Source organism: Centruroides vittatus, unplaced genomic scaffold, assembly GCF_030686945.1.
Source record: "Centruroides vittatus isolate TY-2023 unplaced genomic scaffold, ASM3068694v2 contig_1343, whole genome shotgun sequence".
NCBI lineage: Eukaryota > Metazoa > Arthropoda > Arachnida > Scorpiones > Buthidae > Centruroides > Centruroides vittatus.
In genome coordinates, this window is record NW_027120855.1 from 889,623 (window position 1) to 914,891 (window position 25,269).

The 25,269-nt window shown below is 33.5% G+C and overlaps 3 protein-coding genes across 6 annotated transcripts in view; 2 read left to right on the forward strand and 1 right to left on the reverse strand.

Moving 5' to 3' along the window:
• Positions 1 to 9,800, reverse strand: part of LOC136990832 (protein tramtrack, beta isoform-like) — a 36,379-nt gene extending 26,579 nt beyond the window's left edge. Inside the window, exons 1-2 of one of the 2 annotated variants that reach the window (XM_067289277.1) lie at positions 9,452 to 9,800; positions 2,670 to 3,555 (exon numbers count right to left, since the gene is read on the reverse strand). In XM_067289277.1, coding sequence (XP_067145378.1) covers positions 2,670 to 3,509 — 840 coding nt within the window. In that variant the 5' untranslated portion in view covers positions 3,510 to 3,555; positions 9,452 to 9,800. Of the gene's footprint in view, positions 1 to 2,669; positions 3,556 to 9,423 lie in introns of both variants that reach the window. The other variant, XM_067289276.1, reaches the window with a different exon arrangement.
• Positions 9,801 to 12,462: 2,662 nt separating this feature from the next.
• The window catches only part of LOC136990843 (protein tramtrack, beta isoform-like), a 50,177-nt gene continuing 37,370 nt past the window's right edge, over positions 12,463 to 25,269 (forward strand). For all 3 annotated transcript variants that reach the window (XM_067289296.1, XM_067289297.1, XM_067289294.1), the window contains exon 1: positions 12,463 to 12,815. The gene's annotated coding sequence lies outside the window, so the exon portion shown is untranslated. The remainder of the gene's footprint in view (positions 12,816 to 25,269) is intronic.
• LOC136990858 (histone-lysine N-methyltransferase SETMAR-like) lies at positions 17,249 to 17,800 on the forward strand. The gene has a single exon (XM_067289312.1). It carries the CDS (start codon positions 17,249 to 17,251, stop codon positions 17,798 to 17,800), a length of 552 nt encoding a protein of 183 aa, XP_067145413.1.

Here is a 25,269-nt window from a genome sequence, read left to right on the forward strand (position 1 = left end):
CAGTGGTCCACGGACCGTCGATGGTCCGCAAGAAAATCTGGGTGGTCCGTGGAGAAATTTGGACATTGATTGACCGAACGTTACACAAAGTATTACAAAAGAAATGCAAAATGCTTAAGTGCTTTTTTTCACCCATTGGAAGTTTTTTATTCGAATCTAAAACCAAATACTAAGTGACTATTATCAATAAATAATGAACAATTTGTTCTGGAACACTAAAAGAAGAATAAAAATGGTGATCGTCTAATTTTTGGAACGACTTGGTCTTTTAATTGTTTTAAAAAATATTTTATTCATCCGACAAAAATGAAAATAATGAACAATAAACAATATTGTGAGTGCAATTGTCGTCCTTCGTAAAAAAGCACTAAGAATCCATAAACTTATTTCAAACAAGCAGCAATGTGCTCGCATTAATTTGTTATAATTAAACAAGAGAGTTTCATATTAATATAGTAAAATTGAACTTTTATGATAATTATTCTACAGATTTTGTATCGTTTAAAAAAATTCACGATAGTGGTCCGCGGAATTCAAAATTGCGAATTTAGTAATCCGTGAGGTCAGAAAGGTTGCCGACCGCTGGTTTATATCTTGAAAATGCACAGTTAATATACAGATAAGCTAATTTAAATTTATAATTTTCAACCATATCTTTTTATATACATGATTGATAATTATTATTTTAATTTTGTTATAGAATTAAAAAATATCACACTTTATTTCAGTACAAATACATTGTCCCTTCTCTTGGATCAGATTTTTATTTGTATTGTGATATAAATTTAATAAAAGTGATTAGATTGGTTTTAAAAATACATTATAATTCTTTAAATTGTTTAGTATCTCCAGTTCAAAGATTTTGTGATTTTTTTTTGTTGTGTGATTTGTGAAAACTGGTAATTTCAAAAATTACCAGTTTTACAAATCACATAACTACCAGTTTTATTTAACTATTACATTTGATAGGGTTATGTATTTTCTTTTGTGATAAATAATATTATTATTTACATAGATATGCTTTTCCTAAAACTTATTTTTAGGATTTGATTAATACTGTTTCTATGTAGAATCAGCCATTTTGTTTTATGATAAATATGATAATATTGTATTTTGATTATTTCAGCACCAAGGATGTGTTATTGCTATTTATAAAAGCAAGCTTTACTAGTAGGCAGTTGGTGCTGAATTTGAACAATTGTTTTAATTTTAATTTGGCTGACTAAACAATATTTTTGGCTTTTTTAGGTATGTTTATTTTATGGCCATTTTTCCCTTTTCTCACCATTTTGTCAAGTTTACTGACAGTATATACTGTATTTTCTTTACTTTTTAATTTAACTTGTAGTTTGATTTGATGTAATTTATTTTAGGTTTAATATTACTTATAATTTTGTAAAAGTTACATTTGTTGTTCATTGTTCTAATTTTGTTTTTTAATATATTTATATGTCCATACATTAAACTTTTGTCTTGTATTAATATAAATGCAAACATTATTAAGGTCATAAGTAAATAAACTCATAATAAAACTTAAAATTTAGGTATTAAATCAGAAAATTAATATTTTAAAACAAATCATCCTTTTATAATTACTTTTGAATTCAGTTTCTTGCATAATAAATTCATTGTTTTCTCTCCTTTGTATTAGATATTGCCTTAATCACGTGCTCTGAACCAATTACAGTGTGTAGATGACGAAAACAAACGTTTTCGAACTCCTTCTGAGACCTTCGTCAGGTTTTTTAACATTCTCTTGATGGATCTTCATTTTGGAACAAAATTCGAACAAGAGTTTGAATATAAGTTTGAAAAATTATTAAAACCACATTGCACCTGCACAGAGAGTTGCCCTACCAGGACTCAACAAACGGTTAATCTGTGTTGTCAATTAACTCTTGCCAGGCCATTGACAAAACCATTTCCTCTTTATAATTTATGCCTGCAGATGTAAAACTGGATTTAAAAATGTGCACTGTCTTCAACCATCTGAGGCATTCTGTGGGTGGCATAGCGAGGATGAGATTGGCCCAGTTAAAGTCCACTACGATGTCCAGATCTGTTGCATAAGTAGAGAGGGCCATGGTGGTTCTCACATGATGTATATCAGCCAGATGTTCTTGTAATCTGATCCCTATGAAGCACTTAGTTGACCCTATGCATACCAGGTCTCTATCTTAAATCAGTTTTCAGTTTTACATCTATGTGCATAAATTATAAAGTGGAAATGGTTTTGTCAATGGCTTGGCAAGAGTTGATTGACAACACAATTTAGCTGTTGTTGAGTCCCAGTAGGGCAACGTGGCTTTAATAATTTTTCGAACTTATATTCAAATTCTTGTTTGAATTTTATTCCAAAACAAATAACCATCAAGGAATCGTTAATAAACCCGACGAAGAACTCAGAAGGCATTCGAGAATCCTCAATTTTGTTTGTTTTTGCAATTTACACACCGTAATTGGTTCAGAGTACATGATTAACTATATCCTGATGTGAAGAGTAGTTGTTTAGATAATAATTAAAAATTATTATAAATAAATGTAAAAAATATTGTGTAATAAATTATTTTAGTAGTAAATTTTCAATATGATGCAAGAAATTACATTAAAAGATTGAAAATAATAAATAATATAAAATTAAATAATTAGAAATACATAATACTGCATACGTTTTCTGTTGTCATTGTTTGTTCCAGTAATTTTGATGGCTCAACATCAAACTCTTCTTCTACTGACATTGGTTCTTCAGTTACAGAGCAAGTTTCATTGGATGAATTGGGAGGAAGCCCCACGTTTTTGTTTTTGGAAACACGATACGAATGCGACATTATGGGAGACTGAGAAACAGTTACGGCCTCAGAATTTCCAGTTGTAGTTTGTGGATAAGTACCATTCACGGCTTTATTTTCTTCAGATTTATTTGTTTTATCTGTATGAGAGTCTTTTCCTTTCAGTTTAAAATTTGCTTGTTCTTCGTAATCACTATGGGTCGAATCACTTAACGATCTCTTTCTAGGTCGTCCACGTTTTCTTCTGTGATAGGGAGAAGATTCTGGTTGTGGCTGTTTATGCAAAGGAATTGGAGGAAATGGCTGAATTATTATATTTTCTTGCACTTCTTCATGTAACTGCACACAATCCTGTCTGTTTTCAATGGCAACTTCTGCCAATCCTTTAACTTTTAACGTGTCGGCAATTTTGAGAAGAGCCGACAACTGATCTTGAGTGATGTTGACTTCACCCCGATACATAAAATCTATAATGGCTTTCAAATCTTCGTACCTCATATCTTTCAAAATCACAATTGGATGTTTGCATGGATTTTCAAGAAATAAACTTTGAAAAAATGGGCTGCAGGCAGATAAAACCATTTTGTGAGCTTTCAGACTAAGTCCTTCACACGCCAATGTGACATCTACTAATTCTTCATTTGACAATAACTGTTCAAATACTGAAAAAATATTTGAATGATGATTATTCCATTTCAGACAAAACTGTTGCGAGCCCATGACTAATACCTGTTTTTCGGTCAAATATTTCTCAATTCAAATTAATCTGTAAAATCAAACAATAAAATATAGTATGTAATAATAAAAATAATTTCATTGATCTAAATTAAGTCACACATACATTAGATAAATAAATGCATAAAAACATCATTTAAACCAACTAAGTTTTTAAATATTAAATTTTTAAAATATACGACATACAATCAAAGACAAAAACTAATAACAAAACTAATGCTATGAATACATAAAATTTATAAAATATATTTAATAATTCACATATTTAAAATAATTTGATGATAAACCTTAAATTTATAATCTATAAATAAGTAATTCCTTTTGTTTTAATTATCTATCACACAACAGTAATTAATTTTAAATTCTGATAATATATAAAAACTGCCATAAGCACGCAAAATGAGAAAAGCTACATTAACTAGATGTAAACTGCATTCTAAAACGTCAGAAGACAGGAAATAATGAAAAATGTTTTTTAGTTGCTTTAATAATCTTCATATTGTATCATCAAAATTTAAGATTGTACATTACATTGTGGTATCATATATTTTTTGGATATGTTGTCGGTCACACAAATGCTTTCAATGTTGCTATCTATTAACTTTTAGTTACACAACAATTTTGGTTTACTTTTAGGTCAGATAATTAAGACAAGTTTCCTTTTCCACTTGTGATATTTAATGTAATTTATAAATGCTTGACAAGTTATGCAAAAAGAAAAGAATTATCAGTAATAGGAAGTAATACTTTCTTATTTGCTAATAATTTTGATAACAGAACAGGGATGTAGCTAGAAACTTTTGAGTATCAAATACCTGGGCAGATCTGTCAAAGGATCTGTGCAATGTTATGCATTTTAAAATGTTATAATGTCAATAGTAATGAAATTTACCACAAATGTGCTTTCAATAGCAAATAACTAAACGGCTGCTCTGCCAAATGATTCATTGGTAAAATATTAAAATTTGTACAAGTTTGTAAGCTTAAACTTTGCATCTTGAACAAAATATTCTCCCACAGATGATCTCTCCAAAGATGAATGCATCACTGCATCCAAAAAAGTTTATTTCAGGCAATTTTGCAGCATTGTTTTGATTATTTTCATCTGTGAACTCTTTCATAGTCTGCAGTATACAGAGTGATAATCCTGTTACATTCTGCTATTTTGCACATATTTGGAAGTATGGTTTGTAGTAAGTTGAATCAGTTCATAAAAATTTAACTAGTTCAGCTCAAAAAAATTCTTGAAAGTCAACATGTAGGAATGTAATAGTAAATAAATTAAAAAGGTGGTAATGTTGACAACTATTGGACTAATTTTGAGGTCGGTGGAGATTTTACTTACTATTAGTTCGGCTCTTGTTTTCTTTTGTGTCGACCGAGAATAAACTGTTTAAGATCATTCCGTTCTGTGAGCCGTTTTCCTACATCTAGTCAAAATCTTTGACTAATTTTACTGACATAGGTATTTCCATTCAGCTTGATGTAGAGAGGAGAGGTTTGCTGGATCAAAACTTTTAAACTGTTGTAAAACAACTGGAACTTCAATTCTATAAACAGGATTGTATCCCAGTCTGCATTATTAACAAGGTTAGATTAAATCTAGCACAAGCTTGGCAAGTTATGCTGAATTTGCACAAGAAGGTGTAAATTAATTTTTAATATCCAGACTTGTTAAAACTTGGATTTAATTACTGAGGATAATACTGAATATTCTTCAGCACCATCCTCAGTAATTAAATCCAGTATATCCTTTCATTTTGGTTTCCTGAAAACGCTTATTTTCATGATGATTTTTGTCGTAATACTTCTTTGCAATGGGTAATGTTATTACCAGACAAACTAGTGAAAAGATTTCAACAATCTCTTTCTTCCATTAATAACAATGACTTACCTGTCTAACCAGAATACTTTTTTGAACTTATTCTAACCGATTTTGAAAATTTTAAGAAATCGTCGGGACATTCTTTCTACTAAAATAGCTCCATAAAATAAATTTAATGACAAAAATCTTTTTCTTTCATAAAGTGCAGAAGAATGCCATTAATTATCCATAAATGAAAAAGAGAAGAAATAATCTCAACCCTTTTACATTTCAGGAAGATTCTGTCAATTGAAAAATTGAACCTATTTATTATTTAAATTAAAAACCAGTGATTATCATGTACTGCAACAACTTGGAATATCGTTTAAATAAAAACCTCATTCCAAATCTTCCAGACAATTCTGTTTTAGTTATCAATAACGCTCCATATCATAAAGATCAAGATGAATTATGTCCTATTATTTTATAGTTTATTTTTTATGTTCTTTTGGTTATTATCTGTTATTTCTTATTGGTTACTGTTGCATTTAAATTTACACATATTCTATTTCTCAAATGTTTTTATGTTCAATTCTGTTCATTTACTTATTCTACCTGATGAGGGCCAATTATTTCTGAGTGAAAAACATTCTTAAAGTATTAAGATATTTGTTGGATTAAAGTGTTATTTATCATTTGTGTCTTATCCAGTTTTAAAAAAATTAATTGACATAGCATTAATCACTAAAAACTGGATTTGCAAAGTATAATCAACTCTAAAGACACCTTGATCCAATTATAAAAACAATTTATTAACTGAATAAATCAATTAGATAACTCAAATAGCTGAGTAGGAATAAAAGATTGAATTTTGACAAAAACTACAAAAGCAATTACCATATCTCAAAACAGCATTTTTGGAGTTATGTCACTAATGTACACAGATGATATATTCATATATTCATCAGTTTAACTTAGAAAGAAAAATATGCTTTTTGTAACTTTCCAGAAATAACTTTAATCACATAAGCTATGCTACATATTTTTCACATGTAATAATCAAACCCACAAACAAATGCAAGGAGTTCTAATGGGTGATTTATATGAAACAGTAGTTAGGATACTGGAACAGCACACCATAAAAAAATTCCTTTCCAACATAAATTTATACACAAGGTTCATGAATGATATTTTAATAATCTGGAAATCAAAACCTAACATAGAAGAACTGTTGTAAACCATTAATAATGATAATTGTGGTTTGAAACCAAAACTAGACCAATCTAGCAAAACCCAAGTATATTATTTAGACCTAGAAATAGAGCTGTCTAACAATAAAACTCGCAAGAGTCTATCACAAACCCAATTACCCTTCTTTTTTATACCTGCTAACTGTAATAATCTGAAGAATTTTAAAACAGCAGCAATTGGAATACTCATTAAATGAGCTTACATCTTTTGTTATAGAAGGTTAGACATATGATAAGAGGTTGAAAGTGTTAAAAAGCTTACCGTACGGCATGGCTACAGTTTAAAACTTATTACTGAATTAGCTAAACATCTAAAAACTGAGTCAGCAAAGAAAACAAGCAAACAAAAATCAGACTTTAAACAAGTAACCATTGAATTTGATACTAAATTATATAAAATACACCATCTTAGCAAAGGATATAAAAATAGATATAGCATTTAAAAAAATTCCAATAATATCCAGGTTATTAACAAACGGGAAAAATCAAATAAATGAGAAAAATGCCGTAAGGCAAACACCATACATCTAGACCAAGGGTCACCAAACTTTTTCACAGCAGGCCAGATAACCAAGAGAATGACAAGCGCTGGCCACAACAGCGAATACACAAAAAATAAAGACAACAATATACGTATTTACCAATAAACAAACACGATATCTGCAGCAAGCTCGTAATCTCTTTTCTTAGAAATTTCATTGCAGGTACTTACACAAAAAAGCGCTCCGACATCCAAAGTTGCCGAATTTTTTATTTCACGGATTTTCCCTAAAAATTATATTAATGATGTCGGATGCAAAAATCAGATCGGACCACTTCTGGCATTTTTACTCACACTAATTGTTATTTTTTCAACATAGTAAGTTTATCTACAAACTATGATGTTTCCATATAAATAATTACATTTTACCTTATTTGTGACACGGTGCGGCGGCGAGCCGGACGAACCGACCCGGCAGGCCGTAGTTTGGCGACCCCTGCTCTAGACCGTAGGTTCTTACCGGGGGTCCACAAACCCCCGAGGCTTCCGTGATAAGATTTTAGGGGTCAGTGAGCTTAAATTGGAAAAAATTATCTCATTATCTTTATTCTTCCTAACTTCTTACTGAATCTAACATATATGAAAGAATAGACTAGAACCTTGATGTTTTTTCTATTCTTAAGTATTTTCAACATATGCATTTATATCTTGTACTATAACAAAAGATAAAAACGAATTGCTTTATTGGAGTTTATCTTAATTGTATCTTGTATTCATTGCCGATAAGATTTTATATATTCTTTGAACTTCAAATATCACTGCCATAGTTTAATAAGCCATTAAGTTAACTCGTAATTAGTAATAGCAATAATTTTTTCTAAGTCAAAGTAAAGCCAATTGTATATTAAACAATATCGATTTGCTTAAAGCTTAAACTTTTTCGGTCCGAGCATTCGGCAAGTCAAAAGTTTCAAACGCATCTAAAGAACGATCAAAGATATAAAATCATTTAAGTTTATATAAGTACATATTTAAGTTTCCATTATACCATTTTTATTTTGAAATTTGACGAGAATCGACAAAACTTATTATAGTAATCGAGCAATTTTTTGCTTCGGTTCATTTCGCATTTATAATCGTAGCAATTTATATACTAGAATAATCTACTCTCGCTCTATTTCCTCAATTTAAATTTATAATTCTTTAAAATCTAGATTAAAGAATTTCTCGTCTACGTAATTATCCGGGCAAGTCGGTTACGTCGATGCAATCTTCTTTCTTTCGCACGAGATAATTAATCCGTTTCGGATGCAATTGCATCCGACCGAAACTTCGCGGAATTATTGGCGGCCCACTTTATCCACTTTTTAATTTTTCGTATTATTGCACAAAACGATAAACGTAAAAGAGACTCCGTATTCTGCGGATTACGTAGTTCACACGGCACGTACGCAGGCTATATATATATTAGAAAAAGTTTTTCTTATACATTCGTCGTCGTCTTATTTTCCATTTATTTACTCGATTTAAAAGCACATATATTCGACGCTTTTAAATCGGGCACGGTACTAAATACTTTTAGGAATTAAACATCTTTAACGAGGTTAATAAGTTCAAAGTCACAAAATTTGCCTTAAACTGCTCAGAAATTTACACGTAAATATTAAAATCATTATTTACTGTGTATCAAATTTTATATTTAATTGCTAGAAATCCTTAAAATGGATATTTATCAGTTTAGTTGGGAAGATTTGGGCATTTGCAATTTGTCCTTTGGTTTTATAATTGTTTGCTGAGTCTAATCGAGCCTTAACAGAGTCCAAAACAAAAAAAAAGGCGAATTAGATAACAGATGGATTTATAACATAGGTTTTATCGGCATTTTTTTCATTCAAAGTTTATTGTAAGGGCATAGACGAGACGAAAAGCGATTTTAAGTGCAAAATTGCTTATTTGGATGCACTTGTCGAACGACATTTACCGTAAAGAAAGGTGTAATTTCCAATAGCTTCGATAGAAAAAAATTAATTACTGCAACGAAGCAAATTATAGTTTAAAATGGACCCGAAGCGCTTTTTGACGAAATGCCGATGTTAAAATAGGAAATAAACGAGACGATTGGACAATTTTCGGTGCGAACGGACGGAAGAAAGTTCCCGAGTGGATTCGTGATCGGAGCCATCGCGACTTCGTTCGTTCGTGAACTTCTTTCACGTTCCGTCCGCCATTTTGTGATCTTAGCCGTCGTCACGAAAAGGTCAGAGAAAACAATTACGGTAGCTTTTCCTTTCTCGGACGAAACGATTCGATGGTAAAAATCGAGGTAACGTGGTAAAACTAAAGGATATTTAATAAGAAACTTACTCGAAATGTTATATTGCGTGGAACTTACATCACGAGTCACGAACATTGCATGGTAAAGCCACGAACCCTCTTTCCCACCAATCAGCGATCTCCGCCGGCAATGCGTCACTGGCGGGAATTCAAGTCCTTCTTCGCTTTGATCTTTGCCGAAATATCGTGAAACGCGAAGAAAATTAGTCCGGAAGGAACGGGATTTATCCTAATTGTAACTCAAACCACAAATAAACCATCGAGTATCCTTCGAATTCCGTCCGGGATACGGGCGTATTGGTAGGAAAGTTTTCCGGAGTGACCCGTATGACCGGTAGATGAAATCGGATGGAGATGGTTTTTTAATACCGAAATCATTTCGGTTCTTGGAACGACCCACATTCCTTAAATGATATCGCGTATGCCACCCGGTAAACGGCAAACGGGAATTTGTAGCCTTACAGAAATGAACTTTAGTATTAAATGTAAACTGTCGACTAGAACAACTCTCTCGGTAGGGAATATTTTGGAAATTTAAAGATTACAGACCCTTTCTCCAATACGTGCGCGTGAACGTATAGGCATACGCAAGCGTTTGCCTGTGTTTTATTTCGTCGAATTAGAAAAATGCAAGATGATTTTTACTAGAAAGCTAACATCGGCAATATTCGTCGGATACAACCTCCTATTTTTGTAACCACCAAAGAAGGGTTTGTAGCGAAATAAACAAATTAGTTATGTCCTTCCAATCCGACGTTCACCACAGGTCAAGAACCACTCAGAGGACAATTTTAATTCGCAGATCTTTATTTATCGGAGTTTGTACCGATTCCTTCTCGGTATAGGAATACTCTGCCTATTCTGCCACAGTTTTGATTTTTCTTGGTAACCGTACATCGATCACAGAAACAAAATGATTTTTCTCGAAGACAATAGGTTATATGGAAGCAAGAAAAAGAAACAAAATATAAAACCTGTTTTGTATCCGCTTTACGGACCATCCAAAAGACTACTTACTTACGGCAGGACGATCGAGCCTCAACTTACCGTTCCGAGATAAGCCATTCCAGGAATTTTTTATGGGAAGACCGTCCCGAATACGTCGGGCCTATCCCTCACGACCCAACCGTCTCCATTGTGGGCCGAGCCGAATCACCGTGGCCACTATTAAAAAGGCCTTAGGACCCACAGTGCTGGAAGAATCAAAAATGAAAAGAACCAATCCAAAAACCGGTAAATTCGATGAATTACAAAATTTTAAGAACTTTTGTTCTAAATCAAGTTGAAAATATCTCGAAAACGAAAACTGCGAAGTAAACGATAGTTCAGTATTAATCGGGAAAAGTTATGTTTATTTGAAGCGGCATTTATTAAGAAATAAATCCATCTCGACTTTATTTTCATTTTAGTAACAAAGAGGGTAATAATAACAGAGAGTGCTCAGCAAACCATTAAATAAATACAAAACACCTTTTTTCGTTGCCGAGATATATTTAATTCAGAAACTAACGTTTTCGGCCTCGTCCATAGGCCATCATCAGGTCGAAAGACGAAATTGGAACGCTTACGTTCCAATTTCAAAACAGGTGTTTTGAATTTATTAAAGAGGGTAATGTCGGTAAATATCCGAAACTTTGTTTTATATTTTTTACCGTTCACTTAGAACGCTAAATATTGGAATTGAAAAAATCCAATTTCGTGGTAAGACGATGATAAAACGCCGATCCGGCGTCAATCGATATTTTCGCGAAGACATAACCAAAAATATTTTTCTTATAAATAACGCAATGACGATGTTTTTTAACTCTTTCCGCCCTGTGGGCACTAAAAAGGCCTCTTTTAGTAGACCCATTATGGGTTCGGCCAGGCCCACAATGGGGCGACCGGGTGGTGAGGGACGGGGCCCGACATATCCGAACGGACCACCCCCCGAAAAATTCCTTGGGATTATTCGACCCGTTCGGATTCGATCCCGGGTCCCCCAGAGGAGTAGGCTGCCACCTTGACCATCGGCCATCTGGTCTACGCAATGACGATGTTGACATCAGTTATATCGAAATTATGATATTTTCATTACATCGCAATTATCACTAGTTTTTCTGAACCCATATTTGGATTCCGTTTCCATAGCTTACTTCTGTAGTCACGATAAATCGGATTCCTCGTGTCGATTCTTCGATATTTAAAACCAAAAACTGTCGTTATAAATTTATCTTTAATAACGTTAATAAATTAAATATTAAAACTTTCCAAAAGAAGCTAAATGTTATTTGAAAGGAGGCACGCCAAGAGGGAGTAAAAGAAATAAAATGCCAAGGGTTCCAAAGAAGTATTGGTCCCTATACAATCTTTTTCGTTTACTTCTTTTACTTTAATATAACAGTTTAATTTGTTACAGAGCTCTCGATACATATTTTGCCCCAGGTCCCCGTTACCAGGCGGGCGGCCCTGTTTGACAGCGAAAGCAGAAAACTTCGAGAAAGTTAGATTTTCCGGGTTTTTAACAACAATTAGAGTTTTACTCCCTAATTATCAGATAGATTCGATTTTTTTCCATTTGACGAAGTTACGCGCACGTAATTTTTACTTCCATTTATAATTACGCAGCGGGTTTGTTCAGGAATCTAACCGAAAAAGAATTTTTTAAGACTCCTATCGGCAAACGACGTAGACCTGAGGGGTAAGAGATACGATACAAAACGACCCTTCTAAGTGAAAGTATTTTGATGGCTGGATGGCCTGCCGCTGAGAGGGACTCGGAATCGAATCCGACCAGGTCGAAAAATCCCAAGGATTTTTCGGAGGTGGTCCGTCCGGGTACGTAGGGCCCCGTCCCTCACCACCCGGCCGTCCCATTATGGGCCTGACCGAACTCATAATGAGATTGCTAAAAGAGGCTCTGTTAATGTCCACAGGGCGAAGAGTTAAAAAAAAAAAAAAAAAAAAAAAGTATTTCGCAAAATTCAAGAAAGTCCGAATGGGAATCGAACTCGGACTCCTCGTGCATAAATTTGCAGAAAATTCGACAATTATCGGCAAATTTAGGCGGTTACCGTTAGGAGGAGGAGGAAAGAGGAACGGCCGAATTAGCATCGTTTATAGTAAATGTTTACAAACGACGGGAAGAAAATGTCGGTAGCGCCATCGACGAAAAGTTTTTTTGGAAAGGAAAATATTGGATTTGACGCGTTTTGATTAATGGTTAAAAATAGTTATCGTCGGGGCGATGAGAAAGGCAGGAGAAATAAAAGAGAGTAAAGTGACAAATCATTAGGGAAGGTGGATTTGTGCAATCGAGAGGGAGGGTCATTCCGGACATTGCCATACACCTATGTGTTGCTCGGCTAATTTGTTATTTGCATGGGAAAAATTCCACTAACCAAGCGAATATGTTTGAATATCGACAGGCACAAATACGTAAAGTAAGCGCATTTATTTTTCTCTACTTCCACTTTTTCATCCCCAATCGGACTTCGCAACCCATTTTTTCCCATTCCAAACTTATCATTTTTCTTTTTTTCCCTCTTAAATTTTGACGTAACGTCAACAAAACTCCAGTAGATAAAATATTCCGGTGCCGAGATAAGATTTATATACTTTTTACAATAACCTAACGCGAAATTACAAATAGCCTATTACGAATTCGAAAATTCCTTTTATTTACGTTATTTCCGCCTAAAATTTTCGTCTAATTTGTCAAAATTGTAAATGTGAAATCTCCGGACGAGCCTGTGCTCGATAATTTACGTCTTCGTTATAATATATTTTTGCAATCGTTTCGGGATGTAAACTGGTCCAATTATTTAAATCGTGTCTGAACTTTTAGTAATTTAGTAGAAGATAAATCGTCTCGGTGCCCTTCGTACTTGTGAAATGATTATAAAAGCGAAAGCGTGTTCGTTGTGGGCCCCGAAAATACCTAGTGGCCTTCCTCTTCCGAAGGAACATTTGGACCGTTTTTCTTGTTGGAATATTTGCGAAAAATCTAAACCGGATCTTTGTTGTTATGTTTAGATTCGAATAAGAGACGGAGTCCTTTCCCGTGAGTTCCGTTAGTAAGTTCCGACGCGCCACGCTTCGTATATTTAGTGGAGTTTCGTTCGTTGGAGTATCGTTTGTGATAAACGAATTGGCTTCGTTAATGAAAATATCACGAGACTTAAATTATTCGAAAACTTTCGAATGCAAACGTTCCTCTCGGAGAGTTCTAAAATAAAATACGGAGCGGTTTTTAAGTTCTCCGGCTCTTCTGAAAATTTTTGCCCGGTATTTTGTCCCCGGTGTTTTTGTTGTACCTGGCGGGCGGAGAAGTTAATTTGCCTGCCCTCTCTGGGAGTGGCCGGAGTCTTTAGATTTTTAGACTAGAAATTTATATACCGTCTTGAACTCGGTGTGGATAATTAGAAAATTACACTTTTTCTTTGCGTTTTCTTTAATGCGTGTGCCGTGGTATTGGATGGTGGTTTTCGTTGTGATTAAAATAGCATTCAAATGGTGTCTTTGCATGACGCTTTGCTCTTATCTGTTTGTTGGTAGTGGATTATGCTTGTTTGGTCTACTCTTGAAAATGTTTGTCACCCTATATGATTGTAAGGTGCGTTGCAAAAGTTTAGGTCTACTCCGTTCGATCAAGCAAGCACAACAAAAACACATCTAAAGAAATCAACATGCATTTGTGTAGGTAGCAGAAACATAAAAAATAATAAGTCGTCGTTAAACTAGCATATTATTAGACGACTGTAAATGTATAAACACGCAAAGTGAGATAATCCGTGCGTTGCAAAAGTTTAGTTCCACCACATCCCCGGGAGAAATAACTGTATGAATCTGCAAGTTAAATGTTACAAACTATTTCGTGCGTGTTAAGAGTGAAATTGTTGTACTGCTGCAATTTTGAGTTGTGCGATTTGCTTGATATAACGTTTATGGGAATGTGGGCCGTGGCAAAGTGTTATCCGCCTACGAGAGGGGCAAGATTGATGCGTTAAAGTGGCAAGGGTCGTCCGACGGGGCTGGAGCAAAAAGGCTTAATCGGTCACGTAACGTGGTGAACGATCGTGTACGTAACCGAGAGGAGTACTACCAAAAACCCCATTCGAGACATCCACGGGTCGTAAACACCCTAAAACGATCGGGATCGTCACTTGGACAGTCGGCACGCGATCCAATAGTTAACATTCATAATTCGACACTATTGAGAGCTGTAAGATGCAACAGACTGCTGTACAAGAAGAAGAAACGTCGGCTCGGATTAACGACAGCCCATAAAAATAGCATGGGTAAAATGGGCTAGAGAACGTTTGAGTTGGAGTACAGATGAAATGAGTAGTATTCGATGGAAAAAAAAACAATTAATTTGGATGGCCCTGATGACTGGTGCTACTACTGGCATGACATCAGAGAGGATGAGATCTTTTTCAAATGCCAAATGGGAGGAGGATCGGTAATGGTCTCGGTCGGATTCGGATACAATGGGAAGACTAACATCGCATTTCCGAGTGGCCAGAGACTACCAAGAACTGTTGGATGTGCACCTCGTTGCATTTGGAGAGAAGGTTGGAGGATCCTTTTGGACGTTCCAGCAGAACAAACCAATTCGTGTGGCACACACTACATATGAGTGGTTCTTAGATAATGGTGTGCATGTAAATGGAATGGTCTGCTAATCCCCGTGACCTTAACCCTATGGAGAACCTCTGGGGAATCCTCACTAGGAAGGTGTGCGCCAACGAATGTCAGTTTTTAACTATTGCAGAATTTCAGACAGCCATTACCTCTTTGTGGGACAAGATGGGACGAGATAAGTGAAGATGTGCTCCAGCGACTTGTAGACAGCATTCCTTGTTGTGTTTTTGACATTGGGGTGCAAAAATGATGTGTAATGATAATCTGTAATTCCACATGGTGCAACTAAACTTTTGCAACAAGTGGATTATCTCACTTTGTGTGTTTATGTTACTGTGAATAACTGTTATCTGCTGAATGTTGACATTCTCTGGTGAATGTCAGCATTCACACGGTCGTTTCGTATATGTACGAAATATTTGCTAAATATCATTATTTCTCACTTACACTGGCAAATGTCGACATTCACTGGCACTGATGGTGAATGTCGAATAAAAATATTTTTATTACATTAAGACAAAAATGCAACTTTTTAATATGTCAAAATAAGAGAAAGCTTAAGTAACACCACATGTAAATAAACTGTTGAACCTAAAATGAACAGTACATTCTAAAACATTAAAGAAAATAATACAATAATAAACTTACACATAAATTATGTGATTAACGTTATACAATCTTATTTGTTGCAAAAATTTAAATTGTTATGGCAGTTTGAATTGCACAAGAGTCCCTTGCTTTTACAACTGCATTTATTCGTGGAACACTTTTTTTTGCAATGACAACGTGTATAGCCTTGCCATCCACTTTTCGAATTAGCTGCAGCTGCATCTCTCGGCGATATTTCTTGAGAAGGAATCTCATATATGGAAAGTAACTTTTTTTTACAAATCAGGAACTGATTACAGGTATAAAGCTGTTTGAGGGTACCATTTTTGTTTGATAATTTATAAAAGTTGGAGACTTCTATTCCAACAACAACTGCCAACACATTTTGGGTATCTGTATGGCCACGGTTGACATCAGGGACTTGTATTTGTACGGTATCACTAATTTGAGCAGAAGGAAATTTTCTTTTTGAGGTTTGTAACATTTTCTTTGCTTGCAGTAGAAGATTCTCCTTTGCGGCTGCTCTTTTTATAGAAATAATTTCGTGTTGTTCAGTCAGGGCTTGATATGAAGACGTGGTGGGTTGCAGCTTCTCTTCAATATTTTCCTTTGAAATATGGTATTCGTTATGGTCACTGCTCAAATTTTCTTCAAAAGTATTAACAATTTGAGCTGTTCTTCGGTTTCAATATTTGCGATTTGTTCGCCGGGCAAAGATGACAATGCTATGCCTCTTTTTGATTTAATGCCAAACATGGCTTCATAAGGACTTTGGTGTATTCCTTCGTGTTCTTGGCAAATTGTACAAAGGGCAAATCGTCTGGCCATTTATTTGTATCATTATTGTTCATCCATACAGTTAACATATTCTGTATATCCCGATTGGCCCTTTTAACCGAGTCTTGTGTTTGACTATGACGAGGCTTTCCACGAACTATCTTAACATCTTTCCACATAGTGCATAGTTTGGATATGACTTGATTATAGAATTCCCTACTATTATCTGAATGCAATATAGCTGGGGCACCAGCTTCTCGGGTGTCGTTTTGACCTCCACCAAAGCTTATCCGTGCTTGTCGGCATACACCGGCGATTGTTCGAATGTATAATAATATAACCAAATATTCGGTTTTTCATTGACGTATTTTGTATGTGTCAACATACACCAGAGAATATCGACATTCTCTAATTTCGGTCTTTCACAGTAACACTTACGCATTATACAGTTGTCTAATAATATGCTAGTTTAATGATGTCATATTATTTTTACATGTTTCTGCTCCCTACACAAAGAAATATGTGTATGTGTGTTGGTTTCTTTAGATGTGTTTGTGTTATGTTTGTTTAACTGAATGGAGTGGACTTAAACTTTTGCAACTCACCTTATGCATGAAAATAATTTTTTTTTTATTTTAATCATAGAGTCGGTATTCTTTACAATGAATTAATTTCTAATATATGAGGCGTGTTTTTAAAGTAAGTACCGATTTAATATAACGCTGCTGGAGCGCTGCAATTGGCACTTAGTGCATGCGCGCTGTATACCTACATCTGTTGGGAAGCCACAAACACCATTACGGAGCCAGTTGACTGTGTTTACTGTTGTTTGTGTGTTATTGAAATGCCGCTGCTCATTGAGAATCCCGTCGACTGCGAAGTGCGTACTGTTATTCGTTTTCTCAGTGCTAAAGGCTCAAAAGCGGCTGAAATTCATCGCCAAATCAGTGAAGGTTATGGTGAAAGCGTTATGAGTGATGGAATGGTACGAAAATGGGTTAGGGCCTTTAGTAATGGCTGCACAAACATTCATGATGAGGACCGAAGTGGGCGACCTTCAGTCGTTATCGACGATTTGATTGAAAAAGTGGACTGTAGAGTGAAAGAGAACAGACGATTCACGATTTCATCTTTATCTAAAGAGTTTCCTGCAGTTTCAAGAAGTGTTCTCTATGAAATTGTGACCGGACGATTAAATTATCGGAAGTTGTGTTCCCGTTGGGTGCCGAAAATGTTGACGGAGGAGCACAAAACCAAACGTTTGGCCAGTGCATTGACTTTTCTTGAGCGCTATAGTGACGAGGGAGATGATTTTTTAAGCCGTATTGTTACAGGCGATGAAACGTGGGTAGCCTACGTTACACCGGAATCAAAGCAACAATCCATGGAATGGTGACATTCATCATCTCCAAGGAAAGTCTAGTTCAAGCAAACAATTTCTGCTCAGAAAATCATGTGCGCGGTGTTTTGGGACAGATACAGAGTGTTGCTTGTTGATTTTTTCCTCATGGTGAAACAATCAATTCAGCTGCATACTGTGAGACTTTAAAAAACTGCGCCATGCAGTACAAAACAAAAGGCGGGGCTTACTGAGCAAGGGTGTCGTTTTGCTCCACGATAATGCTTGTTCACATACGGCAAATCAAACTCAAGACCTAATTACATCATTTGGCTGGGAACAATTAGACCACCCTCCAGAGAGACCTAGCACTGAGTGACTATCATTTGTTTCTGCATTTGAAGAAGCATCTGGCAGGGCAGCGCCATAACAATCACGATGAAGTCAAAACGACCGTTCTGCAGTGGTTGTCTCATCAGGCGACAACATTCTTTGAGGATGGAATACAAAAACTGGTCCCACGATATAATAAGTGTGTCAATATTAATGGGAATTATGTAGAAAAGTAGTGTTAAATATGGGCTTTCACATAAATAAAAATTTTGTTAAAAATGTTTGCTTGTCTTTTTTATATTTCAAAACGGTACTTACTTTAAAAACATGTCTCATACATAAAGAAACTGTGTGTATATGTGTAATTTATATATATATATATATATATATATAAATTATATATATATATATATATATATTATAATTAGAAAACATGTATGTTTCCTAATTATAATTTCAATTTATCACAGAGAAAAGTTGGTTTATTATGACATGCTCTGTTTTTGCTTGGGAGTCTAAAAGCTGTGGAATCTAATTTGCTCTCTATTATAGCATATGTTGATGCTTAAATTTTGGTTTGTCAATATCTTGATCTTTCCCTACTTATCTGAAGGTGCCAAATGCTTGATGACGTATCATTTCTTCTTTTGTTTGTATAGATTGCATATTTTGTCAACTTTACGTGCTAATGACAAGACGTCTTGCTAATCTAAACGAAGCTTTTACAAGAATTCCACCCTAAAATGGGCTCTGGCATTTAGCTTTAATGAAACAAAAATGTTTTCAACCCAAGTTGACAGATCTTTGTCAGTTGAACTTTTGAATATAGAACATTTGAATGGAAAGAATATTCAAATACAAAATAGAATAAATATAAAAATTTAATTATATTTACCTTTAATTTCTCTTGCATTTAATAATAAATTAACTGTAAAATTACAAAATATGAAATTAATAAAAATGCAGAAGCACATTTTTAAAATCTTGGCCATGTTAGAGTTTGTAAAGAAACCTCTGTGCCGTAGATAACAAATCCGTATCCCGGTAATTAATATAGTTGGGATTTCTATTAGCTTTATATTTCTCCGCGTGCTCGAGCTAGTCTACAGTCGTCCCGACAATCTTAGCATTGTTCCGATTAATTTGTATTTCTTGTTGGGTGGCATAAGCTGCCAATGTTATATTGCATAATTTCTTGTTGATGATATACATGTGCTCCTTAATTCTTTGTGACAAGTTGCATTCGGTATCTTCCACGTATGTTCTGTTAAAAATTAGGTTGTTCATTAGAATAAATTTCAGAGGAATCAAAGTGATTGTATTGGACCTTGTCATTTTATAAGCTCTTGAAAATGGTTGGGTTATATTTGTATATCAGGCTTATGTTGTATTTGGCCAACTCCTTGTGTATTTTCTGTAATGAAAGGAAAATAGTTCAGCATAAATCTCTTCGTGTAGTCAAGTTATGGTTTTTTTGGTTTTGGATGATTGAAGGGTAGTGATTAAACATTGTACAGTTAATAACAATTATTTAATACATTCATAACTGATATAAATTAATATATTTTATATCAGTTATGAATCTATTGGGTGATCAAACAAAAAATTTACTTGCAAAAATAGAGTGAGATGTTTAGTGATGCCATGAGCTGGCCATACTTGCTATGTCATGAGATTTCTACCTTGCTGTGAGTCATGAGAAAGAATTAAATCTTGAATGTTTATTTTCTACTGGCTCAAGAAATAATATTTTAAATTCTAAGTAAATAAAAATGCAATATATAAAAACTTCATGGACAACCTTTATTTTATAAGCCTGAAATTTGATTTTTTTTAATAACTGTAAGAACAGAACTGTAAGATGATAAACAGAACCATACAGCTTGTCTCTTGAAATAAATGCTTTATGACATTTATCTCATAAACAAGATTTTATGGGACTTCCTTCTAATTATATTGAAATGTCTTAGAAGTTTTTTCTCACAACTTTTTGTTTGATACATTTTTTTTTGTTGCACAGATCTTGTGGGCCATCACTTATTAAATCTATAGACAGACAAGTTTATAGATACAGATGATTCAGGACATTTTTATATAAACTGTTGCCTTAACTTTCAGTATCTTTTTATTGTGAACATTTTTTTCTGTAGTTGAACTGATTTTCAGTTATTATAGCTCTTAATTTGAATAACAATAACAAACATATATTGTATTTGGTGCTCAGAGATGCATGATGATCTGATGCATCATGATGCACTTGGGCATCAACAAGTCTGAATTGCATCATTAGTGCTTGATTACAAACAGGCAAACCAGACTATAACCTGATGCACACAAATTTTTGTTTTTGTCTATTAAGAAAATATTGTGTTGATAAAGAAGTAGAGAAGTTACTTTTGCAACAGTTTACCAGAATTCATTCCAGTAAAATTGTGCAATTTCTTATTTCAAAAATACAAAAAATTATGTTGGGGAAATATGATTTTTGTAAAGGGTGAACAAAATGTTAGCAGCCTGAAGCACTCATAACCCTAAATCATGCATTGTGCATCATTGCACTTCTACTGAATAAATATAACCTTTATTGATTTTATCAATTCAATGAAGATGTGTTTATAGAATGATGTTCCATTAAAAAATGTCCTCAATCAATTATAGTTGGAATGATGATTATAAAGAAGTGAATATAAACTATAATAATAAAAAAAAAGATTGAGTCATGTAATTATTTTTTTATTGTCCTTAATCTGAAAAGTACAAAATTTTGCTAAATGACTTTTTTATAAACAAAGCAAATAAGCTTATGAAAGTAACAAATATTTGTTTTATGATTTCTTTCATCATAATTAAAACAAATGGTTATGAAATTTCTATTTGATTTATTATTTAATTCTGTTTTTAAATGTATTTTATTTATTTTATGATTACTTTTATTTGTTAGGCAGTATGATAAATTCAATTTCATTGATTATAGCTCTTTGTTAACTTTACTATATCTTTAATTGCTGCCACAGCATTGTAAGCAAGTACACTGCTTCTTTCCAAGTTACATTTAGCTCACCCAATTTTTTTTTTGCAATGGATTTGAATTTTTAGTATAAACTTATCTTAAATTTGTCTAAATTAATTCTAAATTTACAATTTGCATGTAAGGTTTTTAATGACACTAAATATTAGCTATATTTTCATATAATTGCATTTTATTTCCTTATAATTAGAGCTAAGACACTATGCATTAAAAATCATACCTGTAAGTTATCATTCATATAAGATTTTTAGTGCCTAGATGTTCTAGCCTAAGTTTTAATGAATTATTAAACATATAAAGAAATGCTTACTGGAGTTATATAATATCAAGTTAAATAAATGTACACCTTTCACGGGTCCAGCATAACGTTTAATTCTATAATAAAAACGTTTTCGATCCCTTTGAGCAATCTTCTTCAGTTATTCTTTACAAATAAACGAATGCAAAAATTCGAATTTAAGAAGAACAAAAAAGTTGGTTATACTTCTAAAAGTAACAAAAAACGTAAAACCGTTCTTAATAAGGTTATAACAAAATACACTTAACAATCAATAATAATAATAATAATAGCAAGTGTATAGCAAACAACCCAACAATAAAAATAAAGCTAAAACGGAAGTAAACCAAAGTGGCACTGCAGTGCCGTCGAAACTACAAATCCTTTTCGTAGAAAGATTTTCAGACCGTGGGCAAACTGTCGGCATCTCTATGATGTAATGCATTGTGTGGTGAGCTGCGCCTTGTGTATTTCCATTTTCTATAAGTATCTCGCCACTTGTGCCGATCTTGTAGGTTTAATAATCGCCGCCTTGTCCCAATGTTTCGTTTATTTGTAAAGAATAACTGAAGATGATCTCTCAAAGGGATCGAAAACGTTTTTATTATAGAATTAAATGTTATGCTGGACCCGTGAAAGGTGTACATTTATTTAACTTGAACTATTAAACACGCTGATATAGAGCAGTTCTTCAGTATCAGATTCCCACTAGAATAAATGATATTCTATAGCAGTGGTCTGCAACCTTTCTGACCTCACGGATCATTAAAGTCACAATTTTGAATTCTGTGGACCACTATGATGAATTTTTTTTAAAAGATACAAAGTCTGTAGAATAATGATCATAAAAGTTCAATTTTATTATATTAATACGAAACTCACTTGTTTCATTATAACAAGTTAATGCAAGCCTGAAGTTTATTGCTGCTTGTTTGAAATAAGTTTATGGATTCTTAGCGTTTTTCCACGAAGAACGACAATTGCACTCACAATATTGTTTATTTTTCATTATTTATTGATAACAGTCACTTAGTATTTGATTTTAGATTTGAATAAAAAAAACCCAATGAGTGAAAAAAGCAAGTAAGCATTTTGCATTTCTTTCGTAATACTTCAGTTAATCAATGTCCAAATTTTTTCACGGACCACCGGTTGTGGACTGCTGTTCTATAGTAGTCATTCAAATTGAATAACCCTGGCATCACAAATTTCTTGGAATTACATATGTGAAAAATTTGAAAGTTGTGCTAGTAAAAGAAAAAATAAGAAGCAACTCTGTTCTCCGCTTCTGTTTTCATTTGTTTGATGACATTCACCTGTGTTCTATTACAGTTGTACAGTTTAGTGATTTTTATCTTTTATGATTCAGTGCAATGCAGTCTTATGCGTAAGGACCAGATTTATATGCATTTAAAATTGTAATAAGCATACATACGTGACTACACACTACCCATGTTAAGTTGCCAGATTTATGTATTGCTATATGCATTTTAAAATGTTTGAAATATGCATTATGCATGCAAGCGCATTACTTTTAAGTATAACTCGTTCCAACAGATTTCCGAACACTTGCCTCAAATGGAATGACGTCTTCTAGCATAAATAATTAATGCAATTGGAAAGCAATTGTAGCTGAAGAAAAAGAGATGTACCTGGGCCACCTATTCTTCACCAAGATGTGTGATCCAAACACTCTGTACCGACAACTGAATAAAATAAGATACTTTGCTAACAACATAGCACGTGAAGTCAGGAAAAATTTGAACAATAAAATTTATTGATTAAAGAAATCATCACGGAGTCTACGAGGCAGACCCATTGAAACTCCATATTATAACTTTGCAAATACAAAGGTGCCAGAGAATGTTCACTGTATATTATTATGAGGGCAGAAACATATATCCACTCTGAGGATGGATTTAGGGTTTCTCTAATGGGATCCCGGGAAATTCTTTTCATCACAGGAAATCCTGGAAATTTCTTAAAAGTTCACTTTTTTCTTATTTTTTGTTAAGGTTGAGGAAATTTTGTAAATAGAAAGTATAATTAACCCATAAACTGTCAGAATACAAGCTCGCTTATTAGTTTTTTAAAACTTTTGCTGGTTATGGCATGTCACAAATTTTTAATAATCAATATGTAGCCTATTTGTGCAGGACTCTGAAAGTTCTTTGTTGAAACCTGTAATATCTTGAATAATTGCACTGTTGCCATCTTAATTTTTAACCCTGCCCGGTAGTGATTACTACATTATGCCAATTGTGCTAATTGGGTCAGGATACAAACGAGTATGAAGTTTTTCTTCGTAAACCCGATTATTAAAGCCAAATGAACTGCCGAATTATCGGGCTATATGCTTGATGCCTCTATTAAAGCATTTGAAGTAGACAAATGAAGAACACTAGATGGCAAAAGAAGTACTGCAACGCATTTCAAAAACAAACTAGGAATCTTTCAGGCTACGAGTGAAAAACATAACATCCGTCTTTTCTTAAATTCATTTAAGATTCCATCCAAATAGATCAAATCGGAAAGGGCATTCTCGGTAGTGGGACTTTTTGTTAATAAATAAGAACCGGGTCGAGTGATCGGGAGTATCGACCGTCTTTGCTTTTTAAAATTTTATTATAAAAAGTTACAATATTTTGTATTACATTTTATTTAAAAAACAAAAATTACATTCGAAGTTAGAAGCTTGATCTAAGTTCATTTTTTTCAAATTTTTGACTCAATTCAGAGCATTTTTTTTTTGTTGTTGTATGCAGTTTCTAGCAAACTTTAATAAATATTTTCTTTTTGTGAAAATTTCTACATAATTCAAAAGTAATTTTTAATGCATATTTTGCACAGAATTATTATTAGTTTGGAAGTTTCGGGATATATTAAATTACTTAAAAAATGAAAATTTATTATATCATTTAATTTTGAGATTTATTTTATATCTTAAAAATAATTAATTATATCCTGGGATTGAGGTTTCGATATCATAGCATTTAACGAAAAAACGTGCTTACAAATGAGTTTAAGTTACAAATGAGTCTAGTTATGAGCCAGAGTGCATTTCAGCCATTTTTGCTCCTTATCAACTGGTTTTTCCAGAATGATTTTACAGATTATAGATATCAGAACACATGATATTTCCATTCAGTACTTGCATATTTTGCAGCAGTAAGAGATAAAACACCACTTATTGGACTGGAATGATATAGTAAATATTTCACTGTAAAGCCTTAAATTTTTTTCTGTAACAGATAATTCGAAACAGTTTTTTCAATCTTCAATTGGAGATCATCTTTAGGCCTTGATTGTATATTTGTTGACAAAATGCTTAAATCAAACAGTGATGTTTTTGAAAAATTTTAAATAAATTTTAAACGAAAGATATTCTCGGGATATATAAAATTGAAAAGGTAACCATAAATATATAAAAGTACAAAGTATACAATTAAAATCGACATTTAAAGACTGTATAACAAAACTGAGAACTTTTCAATATATTGTCCCTATGTCATATTTATTATTTTAAAAACTGCCAAAGATTGAAATTATTTCTAATGTGTTATCTAGTATGAATTATTATTGATGGTTGTCAGGAGTGGTGACTTGCAGTTCCAAATAATTAAAACATCTTCAGCATACCTGGTATATAGTATGTTGCCATCTTCAAAAGTAGGGAAGGACCATCTGTTCTAGTCGTCATACTACCAATTCACACAAGGTACCTGAAATTTAATTATTTTATTTTACTGTGCAAAAATTAATGTGGAGAAGGAAATGAGGGTGGCTGTGTCCAGCTTGATTCCAAGATTTGAGAAAATGAGCAAGGATCAACAGGCTCATCCATCCCACTAATTATAATTAATTGAATTTGTTCAGTTACATTTTTTT

Coding starts and splice junctions, on each gene's coding strand:
- LOC136990858 (XM_067289312.1), top strand. CDS start 17,249: ATGCCGCTGCTCATTGAGAATCCCGTCGACTGCGAAGTGCGTACTGTT.